The 15,130-nt window shown below is 44.9% G+C and overlaps 1 protein-coding gene across 1 annotated transcript in view; it reads right to left on the reverse strand.

Annotated features, from left to right (window-relative positions):
• Il20rb (interleukin 20 receptor subunit beta) overlaps positions 1–15,130 on the reverse strand; it is a 36,370-nt gene that overhangs the window by 12,555 nt on the left and 8,685 nt on the right. The window contains exons 2-3 of the mRNA XM_034484635.3: positions 6,329–6,455; positions 4,562–4,749 (exon numbers count right to left, since the gene is read on the reverse strand). Of these exons, the coding sequence (XP_034340526.1) occupies positions 4,562–4,749; positions 6,329–6,455 (315 nt within the window). The remainder of the gene's footprint in view (positions 1–4,561; positions 4,750–6,328; positions 6,456–15,130) is intronic.

Here is a 15,130-nt window from a genome sequence, read left to right on the forward strand (position 1 = left end):
GATAAAGACTTATTATAACTCATTCTCCCCCCCACCCCCAAATCATCTGTTCCTTCTCTGGGAGCACAGGCCCAAGAGAAGGCAGGAAGGACTCAAGTAAACATTGTTGCTTTCTTTCCCGTTTAAAGCATGTGCTCCGTCTTCTCTCTCCACCACCCTGTTTCATTTGTTCTTCAACTTGTTATTGAGTGAGCCGATATTGTTGATATTGTTCCTTAATGTAGTGCTGAGTTTTGCGACACTGCTTTGGCTCCCAGCAGGGCGCATGCGTACACCCGCCGCCCAGGAGCTCTCTGGATTCACTAATGGAAGACACACATACACACGCCAGTTAATTTTTAAATGCCTTGGCTACCTCAAAGGTTCCTCAAAGGGAACTCCTAAATCTTCGCCTGCTACCCCATGCCCAGTCGAAAACGTGGCCAGTGGCTACCCACTCGAATTTTCACATGCTGATTGGCTTTCTCTTCTGCGGCTCCTATGTCCCATCCTTCTTCCCCGAGTCATGGCGATCCTGTTTCCTTTTTCCCAGATCCTAGCCTGCTCAAATCTAAAGGCCCTGCCCCGTCTCCCTTTGGCCAGCCATTGGCCACTGGCATTTTCATTGATCGATCAAAAGCCAATTGGAGACCAGGACCTTTAGCATTTGGACACGCAGATTCCCAATTAAATCAAAGCATTAGAAACAATCCCCAACATCTTAATGCTTGCTGGGCACAGCTGGCATCGCCTTTGCCCCTTAGGAATGAACACATCTGACAGGGCCAACCCTGTGCATCCCTCCCTACCGCTCACACAGAGCCCTGGCACGTATATCTGGTGCCTTGCAGACATCAGTAGTTTGGGTAGCTTAGACCTTCTCTATTCTTGGCCCAAGGATTCTTAATCTCACATAAAAACTGTCAGCAACTCATAAGTTTCTTAGAAGTTCTGACAATCAGTTATAGAAATCACAGCCCAAGCACAAATGCCGCCTTTCACATTTTGCACGTTCTCAAACAAAGAAGCTGCCAGCCCCTGAGGATACCTTCCCACCAACCGGCCAAGAACAGAAGGGGCCACACCGGCTCCTCCTCTCCTTTGATATCAATCTAGAGACCACAGGACCAGAAGGGGTTGTGTGATGGTTGGTATTGTCTTGGGAAGTAGGAAGGGAAGTGTCGTGGGCTAAATCCCTTTGCACTGAGGCCAAGGGACACGGAGAAGAAAGGCAGCTCCTGGAGAAAGCATTCAGAGAGCAAAGTGTTTGCATGCCACCCTCACTGGAGAAAACAATCCCTGGGTTTGGTGAGCTGTCCCTTGAAGGGACAAGAGGACTTGGAAAGTCAGGCCACCTGTGCAAATGTAGCCAGTCCAGACACAGCACCACTGCCTCTGTAATACCTGCAAACAGAGCATGCCCACTCCCCTTACGGTCAGAATCTGGGCCTTTGATGCCATCTTTTCCAGTGTAGAGAGTTAGGTTATTTTTTTTTCCTTTCTTCCTTTCTTTTCCCTTCCTTCCTTTTTTTTCTGGCTGCACTCGGGCAGAAACCTCTGGTCTACACACTCAGTATAATTGGCTCAATTGACCCAAGGTAAATGTTATTCCTGTGGCACAGAGATGTTAAGCAGGAGCCACAACTCTGGCTACACAGGACAAAAACCAGGGTAGAATTTTAGATTAAAAAAAAAAAAATGGATGCTCGCACATCATTCAAGCCAGACACCGCTGAAATGGCCCCAATCAGGCCCTCAAGCTCCATATGATTATAACATAAAATTTAGGTTAAAAATGTCTGCCCTCAACAAAGTTAAGAATAGGACTGCTCCATTGGAAAACATTAAAATTGTCATGTGTCAGAGAAGTCAGAGTGGCCCTCTCAACTGGAAACGGCAGATGGAGTGCCCCTAAGAGAGTCAATGCTAGCCAGGTGGTGGCGGTGCACACCTTTAATCACAGCACCTGGGAAGCAGAGGCAGGCAGATCTCTGTGAGTTCAAGACCAGCCTGGTCTAGATCGTGAGTTCCAGGACAGCCAGCCAAAGCTTCATATAAAAACCCTGTCTTGAAAAAATATGAGAGAGAGAGAGGGAGGGGGAGGGGGAGGGGGAGGGGGAGGGGAGGGGGAGGGGGAGGGGGAGGGGGAGGGGGAGGGGGAGGGGGAGGGGGAGGGAGAGGGGGAGGGGGAGGGGGAGGGGGAGGGGGAGGGGGAGGGGGAGGGGGAGGGGGAGGGGGAGGGGGAGGGGGAGGGGGAGGGGGAGGGGGAGGGGGAGGGGGAGGGGGAGGGAGAGGGAGAGGGAGAGGGAGAGGGAGAGGGAGAGGGAGAGGGAGAGGGAGAGGGAGAGGGAGAGGGAGAGGGAGAGGGAGAGGGAGAGGGAGAGGGAGAGGGAGAGGGAGAGGGAGAGGGAGAGGGAGAGGGAGAGAGACAGAGCCAGTACCAACCCAGCTAGGTTGTTGACTCCACTACACATGAAGCCCACAAGATTCTTGAGATTCTGCTCTCTTCAGCACATGCAAACTCCTATCCCTCAGATTCCCCTGCAGCAAGACCTTTTCCTGTTTATGCTGGCCTCTTGAGTACAGATTTCACTGCCCAGCCCCTCCCAAATAACTGTAGGCACTCCCTGATCTCCATCTGTCCTGGCCTTCCTTCCAGCATTAGCTGCCAGACCCCAGAGGAGTTATTGGCTGGAGTCTCAGGCTCCCAGGTGCCAGAGGAAGCAGTGCTGGGCGCTGCCTGAACTCTGTGGGCAGAGGGAGAGCTGCAGTGTCCTCCAGGGCCCATAAGCCTCCAGTGTCTACACTGGGCTCCTGCCACTTCAGCCAAGTCTTCCCCGTGCCTGGGAAAGCTGCTCAGCAGAGAAGTCCACATTTTGCAACAAAAGCCTCCCTGGCATCCCACTCCACCAGCCCTATGCCCCTCATCTGTTCACTGGCTCTCAGCTCTGGCATCCCCAGGGCAACGATAATAATATTAGCAACAGTTCATATGGTTCCCCTCAGCTATCCCATGAGGCAAAATATTGGACTCACACAGCTATCAAGTTCCAAGCTGGATTTGAACCAACCCTCATAATTCCTCAGGGCTAATTTGGGATGCCTCAGCATCTAAACCCTCCTGACTTCTGTTCAGCATCCTCTGTTCTCGGTGACTTGACTTACTCCATTACTAGAGACTGGGACCTAATGTTCCTGAGCCTTTGCTCCAAGCAGATCTTCTGCCATTGGAAGAAAATGGGCCACTGGGGGCCCTGCCCTTCCCCAGCACCAAACTCCTACCACCCCACCCACTCCCACCTCAGACAAGAAGCTGCCCCTTCCCATCTCCACTTGGTCCTCTATGTGTGGCGGTTGCAGCCAAGTCACTTTCTCAAGCTCCACCCAAGGGCCCCCTTAAGCTTATCGGGAGCCCTCTGCCCCTTCTACCTACCCAGCCACCTACTCAAATCCTCCCTCTGTCTACATTTTAAACCCTGAGGTTCTGGGACCCTGTCCTGAGTTCTTTTTATGCTCCCTACATTGTCCCTGGACAGTCACATCAACTCCAGGCCTAGAGCTCGAATGACAACTGTGTTGTGTGTTTGGCTTTCATCTCCAAGAGCCCTGGGGCCTGATTTCCAGCTGTCAGTCAGACATTCGTGGCATGGCATGTTGCAGGAGTTCAGCTCCAAACACCACACAGACAGAGTGTCTCCTACTCCTCACAATCAGTTGCTTCTTTTGGGTTCTCTGCCTTAGACAGCACAGGCCAGAAGCTAGATTCTGTCTCCCTACCATATCCCTCATTAACAAATCCCTAAGCTCTATCCAGTTTAAATGAAGTCATGTCTCCTGAATTCATCCACTCCCCTGTACCTCCTCTGCTACTCTAGAGACCAGAAACCATCTTGGCTTAGCAGAGTGCTATCAGCTCCCCTCCTATTTTTCCTCTGCTCTGCAGGCTTACCTTACTCCAGGTCACTTTCCTCACAATGGCCATACTATTTGTTCTGTAAGAAAGATGTGGCCCAGACCCTGTCTCCTTCCATTGCTCCCATCTCCCAACCTGAGCAAGCTTTACCACAGGGCCAGCTGCTTCATCTGCCCCACTGCCCATCCAGCCCTCACCTCATCCCAAACACACAGGTCCTTTTACACGATAGCCATGGCTTGCCCTTGGCCACTTACCTGGACTCTTCTCTTCCCTTTCAATCAACCACTTTCCAGTTATAATTGCAATAGAAAAGTTGTTTGCCAGAAACCACAGAGACGAAATGTTTCTAATAGCTGTTAAATGTACAGATGTTTTTAAACAATGAAGCTGCTCTCAGCAGTATGGCCTTAACGAGGCTCCAGATGGGAAAGAATTATAGAGGCATGATCAGAGTAAGAATCCTAGTGCAAGTGCTGGAACATCAATACCCAGGGACCCTAACAAGGACAGTCAGGACTGACTCCCAAAGTGGGGAAGGAGAGAGATAGCATGTGAGACCGTCAGCAATTTTTTAAAAAGTATCAATAAGGTTTTGTGTTTATAAGTACACCAGTTATTTTGATACTGAAGGTAGTTCCTTTAAGGGCAGGAGGGTTTGTGCCTTACTTGCATTTCGATTGAAGGGGTGCTCTAGGTTGCTCCAGGCTGAAGTCTGTGAGCCCAGCATGGCCATGACCCTGAAGTTATAGGGCACTGTGGCAGTGATGTCATCGGTGACATCACACTCCAGACCTTTGGTAGGTGAGCACTGGCTGGGGATCCAGATGTGGCTCATGTACAGGCTCTCATACTCCCTGGCCAAGGAGAAGAAGGCACAGAGTCATATCACACCCTTTGAGGCAAACCAGAAGATGGTGATAACTGCTGTCATTATGCTTTCGTGCATCAGTAGAACAAGCATTCTCTTCCCAGCTCCAGATCCTCTACTTCCTTCTCACCCCAACCACCACTCTCCTTTATTCCTCGGAAACCTCAGCATTAGACTCTATCTGTTCCTGTCTATGTCCACCGTCACCACTCCCATCTCAGTTGACACCATACCTCGCCACGCTATGGTTTCCCATACTCCACATTCTGCAGTGGAGATTCCACTCTCAAACACTGCACACTGAGCAGATTATGATGTCCTGTCCCTGGTGACTTCCTGTGAGACCCTGGCCTTCTCCCATCCTGCCCTCTAGGGATGCTGCTCCTACCCTACTGACCTGTTGGTCACTCCTTCAAAATGCTGACGATCATTTTGTCTGTGTCCTCTACCTAGATGTTCACTGTCTCAAAAGTTCTTCCTCTGCTATCTCACGGGTCACCTCCTTCAGAGGCCACCACCTAAGACAAAGGATCTACAAACTCAACTTCTTTGCATCAGCCTTAAACAGATTCTTATCGAGACTCCAAACCTCTGCATTTGGCCCCCCACCTCTGCTGCCCAATAGACCTCTCTGTGAAGATTGAAATGTTTTGTTTGGTCAATGCTGTTTGGTGGGTGTAGGCACTGGCCACTTGTGGCTATAGCGCATATGAAAAAGGAAGAAGGGGACTCAGTAACATGTTTCAATTTAGTTTGAACTTTAGGAGCTACTAGTAGCTAGTGGCTGAGGAGCACATACCCAGGGTATTTAGTTATCTCTGCCTCTAGAAGCTAGTTTCCCTGGATCTACAAATGTGCATCTTTGTATCCCAGAGCCTAGAAGAATGTCTACACATGTAGGGCTCTATTTTTGCTTATTGTTTTAATCCTGAGATTCCCCAAGAGAAAAAAAAACCAGTTCCACAATTCTGAGCCAAATTTGAAGCAAGCTTTAATTAAACACTGACCAGGAAGGACTTTGGTCAGGACAACTCCCTGGAATTCTCAGGGAGTAGCCTCAAGATACATGTAGAGGCTTTTAAGGACAAACCCATATGGCCACCATATTTTCCCGTGTGGCCTTGTTATTTTCCAAGAACTGTAGCTCCTAACGTCTAGGAAGTTACCTGGTCGTTGGAGAGGTGGGTTTTCAGGTTAACCTTGGGTCTTAGAATTGCTAATTAAATATGGTGAGCACTAACTCTGTCAGTCACTTCTCAACAACTGCTAGAGCCTGGACAGCTGGGAAAAGCTAGATCCAAGTCCACCCACCCCTTCTGAACTGTAGGATCAAGACTTACTTGGACTTTCCAACTGAGAAACAAGCTCGGCAATTTTCTTACTGTTGAAAACAGGTACACCTAAATGTATCTGGGTCTCTTAAACCCATTAACACTAAGGGGTGGACTGGGTAAAACATCTGTTCTTGAGCCCAAAGCCTCCTGGAGTAGGGAAGGAAGGGCTATCCTTCTTAGAAGTGCTATTTAAGGAAGAAAAACTATTAAGCAAAAACAAACCAAACTCACCCCTGGTATTCCACAAAATAGAGTGCCATCTCCCCTGGCTGGGTCACTGGGTTCCACCTCAAGAGATGCTTCATGTTGGTTGACTGTACAGAGAGGTTCTGAGGGGCGGGCAAAACGGACGCTCCATCTGGGATGAAATTAAGTAGAGAAGCTGACCTCTGAGTGACAATGAGAGCTAGCATAGCTTCGGATGAAAAGCCTTACAGGTTCATCAACAGTGACTGCAATTTTATCACACTGTGCCTTTGTGACAACATGGCACATTGGTGGTAATAATAATAGCTAAGTTTTAGTGAATATTGCTTATACTCTATATAGGCCATTGTTACCGGAATAACCCATTTAATTTTCTCCTCCTCCTCCTCTTCTTCTGTGTTTGTTTGTTTGTTTGTTTGTTAGATACAGGATCTCTTTGTGTAGTCCTGGCTGTCCTAAAACTTACTCTGTAGCCCAGCCTGGCCTGGAACACAGAAATCCATGTGTCTCTGCCTCCAGAGTACTGGAATTAAAGGTGTTTGCTGTTATGCCCAGCTTTTCATGACCCTACTGAGTAGAAGAACCATTATTTTTCCCATTTAGCAAGCAAGCAAACAAACAAAAAAAACAAACAGAGGCATGTTATTTGTTCAAGAACATTTTTTTTCTTTTTACAAGACAGGGCTTCTCTGTGTAGCCTTGCCTATCCTATAACTCACTCTGTAGACCAGGTTGGTCTCACACTCCGAGACCTACCTGCTCTGTCTCCTGTATGTATGAATGATATACATACTCTCTCTCTCTCTCTCTCTCTCTCTCTATATATATATATATATATATATATATATATATATATATATATATATATATATATATATATTCCATGGTGTATATATGGACATCAGAGGACAACTTTAGGGTTTATTCCACCAATGAGAATCAGGTTCAAATATGGGTGAGCAGGTTCTTACAACAGTACCTTTATTCAGTGAACCATCTCACTGGCCCTATTTTTTTTTAATGAACATATAAAAAAATGTACCCATTATATTTGTGGGTAACTATGCGGTATTTTACAGCATGAATGCAATGTGTTATTTCAAATAAAAGCAAGCCTATTTCAAACATTTATCATTTCTTTTGGGTTAAAAGCCTTCAAATATCCTATCTTTTTAAATATATTTTTTCCTCTCTAATTACTGTGCAACAGGACAGGAGAATAAGCTCTGCTATCTAACTGTAACTTAATACCTGCTGACCGATCTTCGCGTTGTACTCTCTCTAACCACTGCTCTCTCCAGTCTCTAGCTACCATTGTCATTCCATTCTAAAGATACACTAGGTCAACTCTTTGATCACCTATGAGTGAGACTGTGTGCTATTTGTCTTTCTGTGCCTTGTTTACTTAACGTGAGATCTTCCTGATCATCTATGTCAGCGTTTTATGGCCAAACAGTATGCCATTGTGTATAGGTGCTTTTATCCATGTATCACTGTAAATGTCCACTTTATTTTCAGATGAAGTGATGAGAGCTCTAAATAGCTGATCCCAGAGCATTTCCTTCTCTGTTTTATCACTATGCCTAAACCATATCACTATGCCTAAAATTGAAGGAGCTTCTAGCCTCCTTCAATCTAATCTTTCAAGCTGACTGATTCAATCCAGCTTCTCCTGGCTTCTGGTGGAATTGCTCTGCCTGGTCTCATGCTAACTTTGACAATGTGTTCTAATCTTCTGGCTCCTTCTCATTCTCTGTCTTCACCTGTATCTAGCTTGTTCTCTCTGTAGCCTGTCTCTGTAAAACTGTCCCAGTAAAATTGACCCCTTTACACACTCACATCACCCCTTTTTTTCTCTCTCACTGCTCTTAAGTAGTCTCTCTTCCTCTGCAGTTCTCATGTAAGTTGGGTGTATCCTACCTCTGATTCACTCTGTCAAATCTTTCTCTGATTCGATACTTTGTCTGCCCCTCAATTGTCATTCCATTCTAAACATACACTAGATCAACGCTTTGATAATCACATTGATAGATCACTTTCAAGCATGGCAGCTTTGGTCTACAAGCTAACCTTATCTCCATTAATTGGGATTAAAGATGTGTACTAAGGGTGTGTTTATATTCCAGCCAGATCATATTGTAACCCAAGGTGTGTCTGCATTCTGGACAGATCATATCTTTGGATGTGATCCCTTGCCAGAGCAGCCATGTTGCTGAATTAAAATTCTTGTACATCTTAGTTGATGGACATTTAGGTTAATTCCACATCTTGGCTTCTATAAACAGTGCAGCAGATGTCTCCACACAGTTATTTAAATTTCCTTTGGATGTATAATATACCCAGAAGTGGGATAGCCAAGTCAGATGATGACTGCACTTTGAACATTTTAAGGAATCTCCACACTGCTTTCCATAAGGATTATAATAGCTTACATTTTCAGTAATAGTGTATGTCAGCATTTGGCTTATTGTTTTTAACTTTTTATTGAAAATCACTTTTACTGTGGTCCTGGGGATAAAATAAAAACCCATGGGTTTACATATCCTAGGGAAGTGTTCTACTGAGCTACATCCCCAGTGTGGGATGAGATGATATTTTACTTTTATTTTGCTTCTCTGGCATGATTAATGATGTTGAATATTGTTTCACATACTTCCTGGTCATTAGTATCATGTAGTTTTAAGAAATGTCTATTTAATTTTACTGTCCATTTTCAATCAGTCTATTGACTTGCTAATGAGTTCCATATAGAATCTAGATGATAATCTTGATGCCAAAGTGGCCTGCATTCAGGTCTTGACTCAGCCCTGGAATATGTTATCTTATGCAACCTGCATAAGCTTGAGCCTCCCACTTCGTGGCAAATTCACTCAGGCTCTTGCCAGTTTCTCACCATGTCTCTTTGCCATCCTTGGCCACCGGGACACATTAATTAGTGAACACTAAGGCCAATGGGGCATCTGCAGCCAGGTGGGAAGCTCTGACTCAGGTCTACCATGGAGATAATCTAGTAAAGAAGGGTACCAAACAGCTCAGAGACTCCACCCTGGAAGACTGTAAGCCCACGAGCCCATCCCAGGCACAGGATGAAGGCAGCATGCCTAGAGTTTGTACACAGTGGCACTACAGTTTGCACAGAACAAAAATAGCCAGCCAAGCTGCACCTGCACTGATACGGACTCCAGGCAGCCTGAAGCTCAGCCTTACATGTACTGCTCGGCCTTGGGTACCGCTGGACCTCTGCAACTGTTCCTCTCCTTTGCACATGTTTTTCTTTCAGTACTCATTCCCTGGTTCCTTTGCCACTACAAGTCACAGTGGTGGTCTCAATGGCACGACAGACAGAATATCAGCTGGAGTCTTTACCTGGGACCTTTCTGTTCCTGTCTCTAGATTGGCACCTGCTATTTGTTATCAGGCAGCAAGCCCCATGAAGATGAGGAAGAAGGGATGCTCCTAAGAACACCTTGTCTAGTGGTGCCTTGCATTTTCTCTAACATGGGACCCTGATGATGTACCTTCACTTCATCCTTAACGCACTTGCTCTACCTGGAAGGAAAGACCCGGGACACCCGCAGGGAGACTTCCTAGCCTTCCTGCCTTAACATCTTTGTTTGTGTTGACTTTTTTCTCTTTCTAATTTTATGAGTTCATGTTCATTGTACAAAAGGACATCCTTCACAAAACTCTCAAATGTGCACAGCACTTCTTGAGCATACTCTCGCCACCCCTTCCTGCCTCCCTCCCTGCTTCCAGTGGTCCACTTTTCCTTCACAAAAAGCCAGTCTTGCACCTTCATGTCTTATTACTTAAGATGAATAAATGAACTAACCTAGATTCTGCATACAAGAGAAAATAGCAGTTGTCTGAGTCCTACTCAATATAATGATTTCAAGTTTCATACATTCTTCTTTGAATGATATGATTTTATTGTTTTGAGACAGAGTCTCACTATAAAGTCAAGGCTGACCTGGAACTTATATGTAGTTTGGCCTGGTCTCAAACTCACAGCAATGCCATGGAAGTAGTCAAGCATGGTTACTCACGTCTACAATCTCAGCAGTTGGGAGGTTGAAGTATAAAGATTAAGCTAGAAAGAAGCCTGGGCTACATAATAAGTTCCAGGCTGTTACAGAGTTAGACCTGTCTCATTACTTTAAAAGAAAAAAAAATAAAAAAGAAAGACCATGGAAGTAGGCTAAAACTCTGTGTGTCTATGTATGTGTTTGTGTGGTGTGTGTCTCTATGAATGTGTCTGTCTGTCTATCTGTGTGTCTATGTGTCTGTCTGTGTGGTGTGTATATTTGTGTATGTGTCTGTTTGACTGTGTGTGTCTATGTGGTGGGTGCATTTGTGTGTATGTATATTTGTATGTATGTGTGTGCATCTGTGTGTGCCTGTCTGTGTATCTGTGTGGTGTGTATATTTGTGTGTAAGTGTATTTGTGTCTATGCGGTTTGTATATATATGTACTTAGGTGTGTATGTATGTATGCATTTGTATGTATGTACGTGTGTGCATCTGTTGTGTCTGTCTGTCACTGTATGGTGAGTAAATTTGTGTGTATGTGTATGCAACTGTGTGTACACTTGTACGTATATGTTGCTGCTGGGATTTGAACCCAGGACACCGTGAATATTAAGCATGTATTGTAATCATTGAGCAAAACCCACAGGCTCAACTAAAACAAGTTTGAAAGAGTTTGAGAAGATCATGAGAGATGATAAGATGATGACCTGAGTTGGATCCCCAGAACCTATGTAAAGGTGAGAGAAGATCAAGCCACAAAACTGTTCTCTGACCTCCTCATGGGTGCTATGGCATTCGTTGCACCCAATAATAGAATATATATATAGTGAAGGGACCAATCCATACATTCCAAGACTGACAGTAATTTAGAGTGCATATGGGGCTGGAGAGATGGCTCAGCAGGTAAGAGCACTGGCTGCTCTTGCAAAGGTCCTGAGTTCAATTCTTAACAACCACATGGTGGCTCACAACCCATCTGTAACAGAATCTGATGCTTTCTTCTGGTGTGCCCAAAGACAGCTACAGAGTACTCACATACATAAGAAAAACAAATTTTAAAAAGTGCACTGTATGATATCAGCAAAGATATAGATACACCGACCAAAAGGAGAAAATAAAGATCTCAGAAACAAATCGTTTGATTTGACAAAGACACAAAAAAATCAGTAGAGGAATAGAGAGCCTCTAAAACAAATAATAGTGGAAAAGTTTGGTAGGTGCAGGGGAAATAAACATCACATGTTATATAATAATGAATGCAAAGTGGATCTTAACCTATCTTATAAAGGATGACTGCCTAGAATACATAAAGAACACTCCAAACTTAACATTAGAAAATCAAACAACTAAAAGATAAAATGAAACGATATGAAGAGACATTTTACCAAAGGAAATGTACAGATAGCAAACAAGTGCATGAAAAGATATTTAAATCAGAGTAGGCATGATGGTTTGTGGTTAAGAGCACTGTCTGCTCTTCCAGAGAACTCAGGTTCAATTCCCAGCACCAACATGACAGCTCATAACCACTGTAACTCCAGCTCCAGGGGAATCCAAGGGCAGATGTAGCCCAAACATCCATGTATGTAAGTAAAATTTTGTTTAAAGATGTTTAAATCATTTCCTATGGAGGAAATGCAAATTAACACAAGACAGTACCACACAACTATCTGGATGGCATAGCTGTGTAGTTAAAGTTGCAAAATGAAATTCTGGCAAGGACAGAGCAGATGGATCCCTCATACACTGCTGGTAGAATTGTAAATTGGCACACTGATTCTGAAAAATGGCAGTTTCTTTTAAGACTAAATATGCAATTGCTATCTGACTTAGCAGTTGTGATCTTGGGCATTTGCCCTAGAGACGTAGACATTTCTGCCACATTACATGTGCATATGAATGTTTGAAATTGAACTGGAAGGGGCCCAATTGTCTTTCAAGAGGTGACTGCTTAGAGGGTGACTGTCACAAAGGGCAACATGTAGATAACACAGACAGGGGCTGTGAGCAAGGAACCCCAGGACTGTTAGAGGCTCAGGATGGCAAGGAAACAGACTGGCCCCTCCAGCCTCCAGAAGGGACACAGTAATGCTAACAACATGAGGTGCTCCTGTAACTCAGCAGTTTCTTTGGAAATTATTTCAGAGGAGCTTCCCAGTAGCAGAGGGAGCTTCTGTATACTCTCATCCGTCCTCCCATGAATCCACACCATAGCATGACCGTGAAGTAAGACAGAGGTAGAACTGCAGGGTCACTGGCTACGGTCAGTCTCATCAGTCTCTAACCAGTTCCCCCAGTTTTCTCCCTTCATGCTTTCCTTTCTTCCAGGATCTAGTCCAGGATTCCCTGTGTAGCTGTCATGCCTCATTAGTCTCCCCAGGTCTGTTCTCAATCTGTCTTTGTCTTTTATGACCTTGACATTTCTGAGGAGCACGGGGGTTGGCTGTTTTATAGATTTGGTCTCAGGTTGGGTCTGTCTGTTTTCACCAGACATCAGTGAAGTTACTATGGGTTGCTTGTTTTTATCGGACGTCTTTGCCATTTTTGCCATTACATCCCGAGAGTGACAGAATGGTGCGCCAAATCCAGTTCCTTCAGTATCCTTCACCAGTTTCTCAAAGACTGATGAAGGTTTCCCCCCACTCCATCCTAGTTTCTCAGGGGTGGTGGGGAGATCAGTCTTAGGTTGTCCCTTTCATCATGTTAGCTGGGGACAGGTTTTGGCTATGTGACTGAACCCCTTGGGAGGGAGATGTTCAGGTCAGCATTGGTAAGCCGCTGGTTCCAGACAGGCTGCAACATCTCTTTGACCTTTGACCTCATAGTTAAGATTCCTGGTTCCCCACATTCTAAGTTATGTCTGTCAACCACTGCTTTGCCTAGGAAGTCCAAACACAATGAGTGGAGTCTGGTTAATTTCTCCAGCTGAGGGAGGGTGTTGCTGTGTACGTTGATGCAACAAAGGTGTATGTGTCCCCAAGGCCTAGTATGCGCCACTTGGCCCTCTTTCATGAGGTACAAAACTCTCAGGCAACGTCTACTATGCATTCTTGCTGTGGCCTCACTTCCATCTTTCTACGTGCTTCAAACCAGGGCAAGTGGAAGCAATGGATTGCAAAATGTTTATACGCTTTTGCTTTGTATGCACAGGACACCGTATCAGTATGTGTAATTATCAGATGTTAATCTTGATCTGTAAAGCTACCAATTTACCTGTTAAAGTTAGTAAACGTGCTGAGAGAGACATGTGAGAGTATGTAAATTCCTTTCAATCTTCCATACATTAATTTTGACAGGTGTTGGTAGGTAGCTCTTTCAGCAATCACTACGGCTGTAATCTGAGTCTCTTTTAACTGAACTGGGATTCTCCTCTAAGGAAGAGCCAGTCCTCCTCCACTGTTGGTTGTTTCCAGGGATTTATGTAGATGAATAGACTCCTAGGTACTGATTTAATTTTATGGTTAAAACCCAATGCTACTATTTGTTCTGTTATTCAGTTGTTCAGCCTATGGAAACTCTTTCAGGTTGATTCTTGTGTCTCTTTGGCTCTTGTCACCCCCTCCCACTCTTTTCCATTTTCCTCTTGTCAATCTGCTTTGGTTTGGGGTTGTTTTATTTATTTATTTATTTAATTTATTTATTGAGACAGGATCTATACAGCCTTTGCTGGCTTGGCTACAAAATCAGAGATCTACCAGGCTCTGCTTCTGAGTGCTTGCATTAAATGCATGCATTACCACACTCAGCCTTGTCAATAGACTTTAAAATAATAACTCTAGATCTACAAATTCCAAAGTTTCCTGTAAACTCCAACCAATGTTAGCATCTTATGTAAACATGATGCAGTTATCAATGACCACAAAAAAACAAACAAAACAAAACACAAACCAGACTCAATTTGGATTTTGTGAATTCTTCCATGTACAACATTTTCCACTTCAAGATTCAACCCAAGATGCTCTGCTACTTTTGGGCCCCCATCCTATTTTAAGGACTTCATTGCTTGCCACACATTGCTCCTGTCTCATCTTGCCTTTTCTATGCCCAGTCTTGTAAGCATTCACTTCTCTAAACAGCCCCACCCAGGGAGTTTCTAAACTCCCAGGCTGTTGTTCCCCAGATGAATTTAGAATCTACGGCCATGCAGCCTTGACAATTATATTTGTAAAAAGCTCCCCAGGCCCCCAAGGGGCTCCAGTGTTCATTTGAGACTGGAACACTGATCTAGAGCTTACTTCTGGTAGATAAAGAATAGTTTGAAATACGTTAAAACCCCCAAGTGTTGAAGGTTACTGCAGTGTGTTTTCTAGCAGGCTTTATGTTCACTGTAAACAGGGGATGGTTTTATTCATCTCTAATAAGCACTCAGCTCAGAGCCCATCACAGAAAAGGAGCTCAGAAAGACCAAGCTCACTGAGCAAGTGAGCTATAAGGAACTACCATAGGCCTGGTGGTTCTCCTAATTTCTCAGCCATCGAGGTCTTTTTAGTTGCTCTAAGATTCATGTCTCCTAAACATCCAGCTCCTGTAATCTTAGTTGCAAGGGAGGCAGCAGGAAGGCAGTCCTCACTAAGCCACGGGGCAAACTTTCCAGGCAGAAATTACTGCATCTCTTCCTACCTGGACCCCCCTGGTCACTTCTGCTTGTTTGATCCCCCTTCTGCAACCCTTTCCTCCAACAGTCTTTAAGGTATATGCATTAGGAAAGGTGTCTACCCCCCAATCCCTTCACTCTGTCACCCCTCCTTTTTCCTAGCCTGCATCTATGCCTCCCCTCCTTCTCCACAGAAGGACAAA

This window comes from Arvicanthis niloticus, chromosome 21 (assembly GCF_011762505.2).
Source record: "Arvicanthis niloticus isolate mArvNil1 chromosome 21, mArvNil1.pat.X, whole genome shotgun sequence".
Classification (NCBI taxonomy): domain Eukaryota; kingdom Metazoa; phylum Chordata; class Mammalia; order Rodentia; family Muridae; genus Arvicanthis; species Arvicanthis niloticus.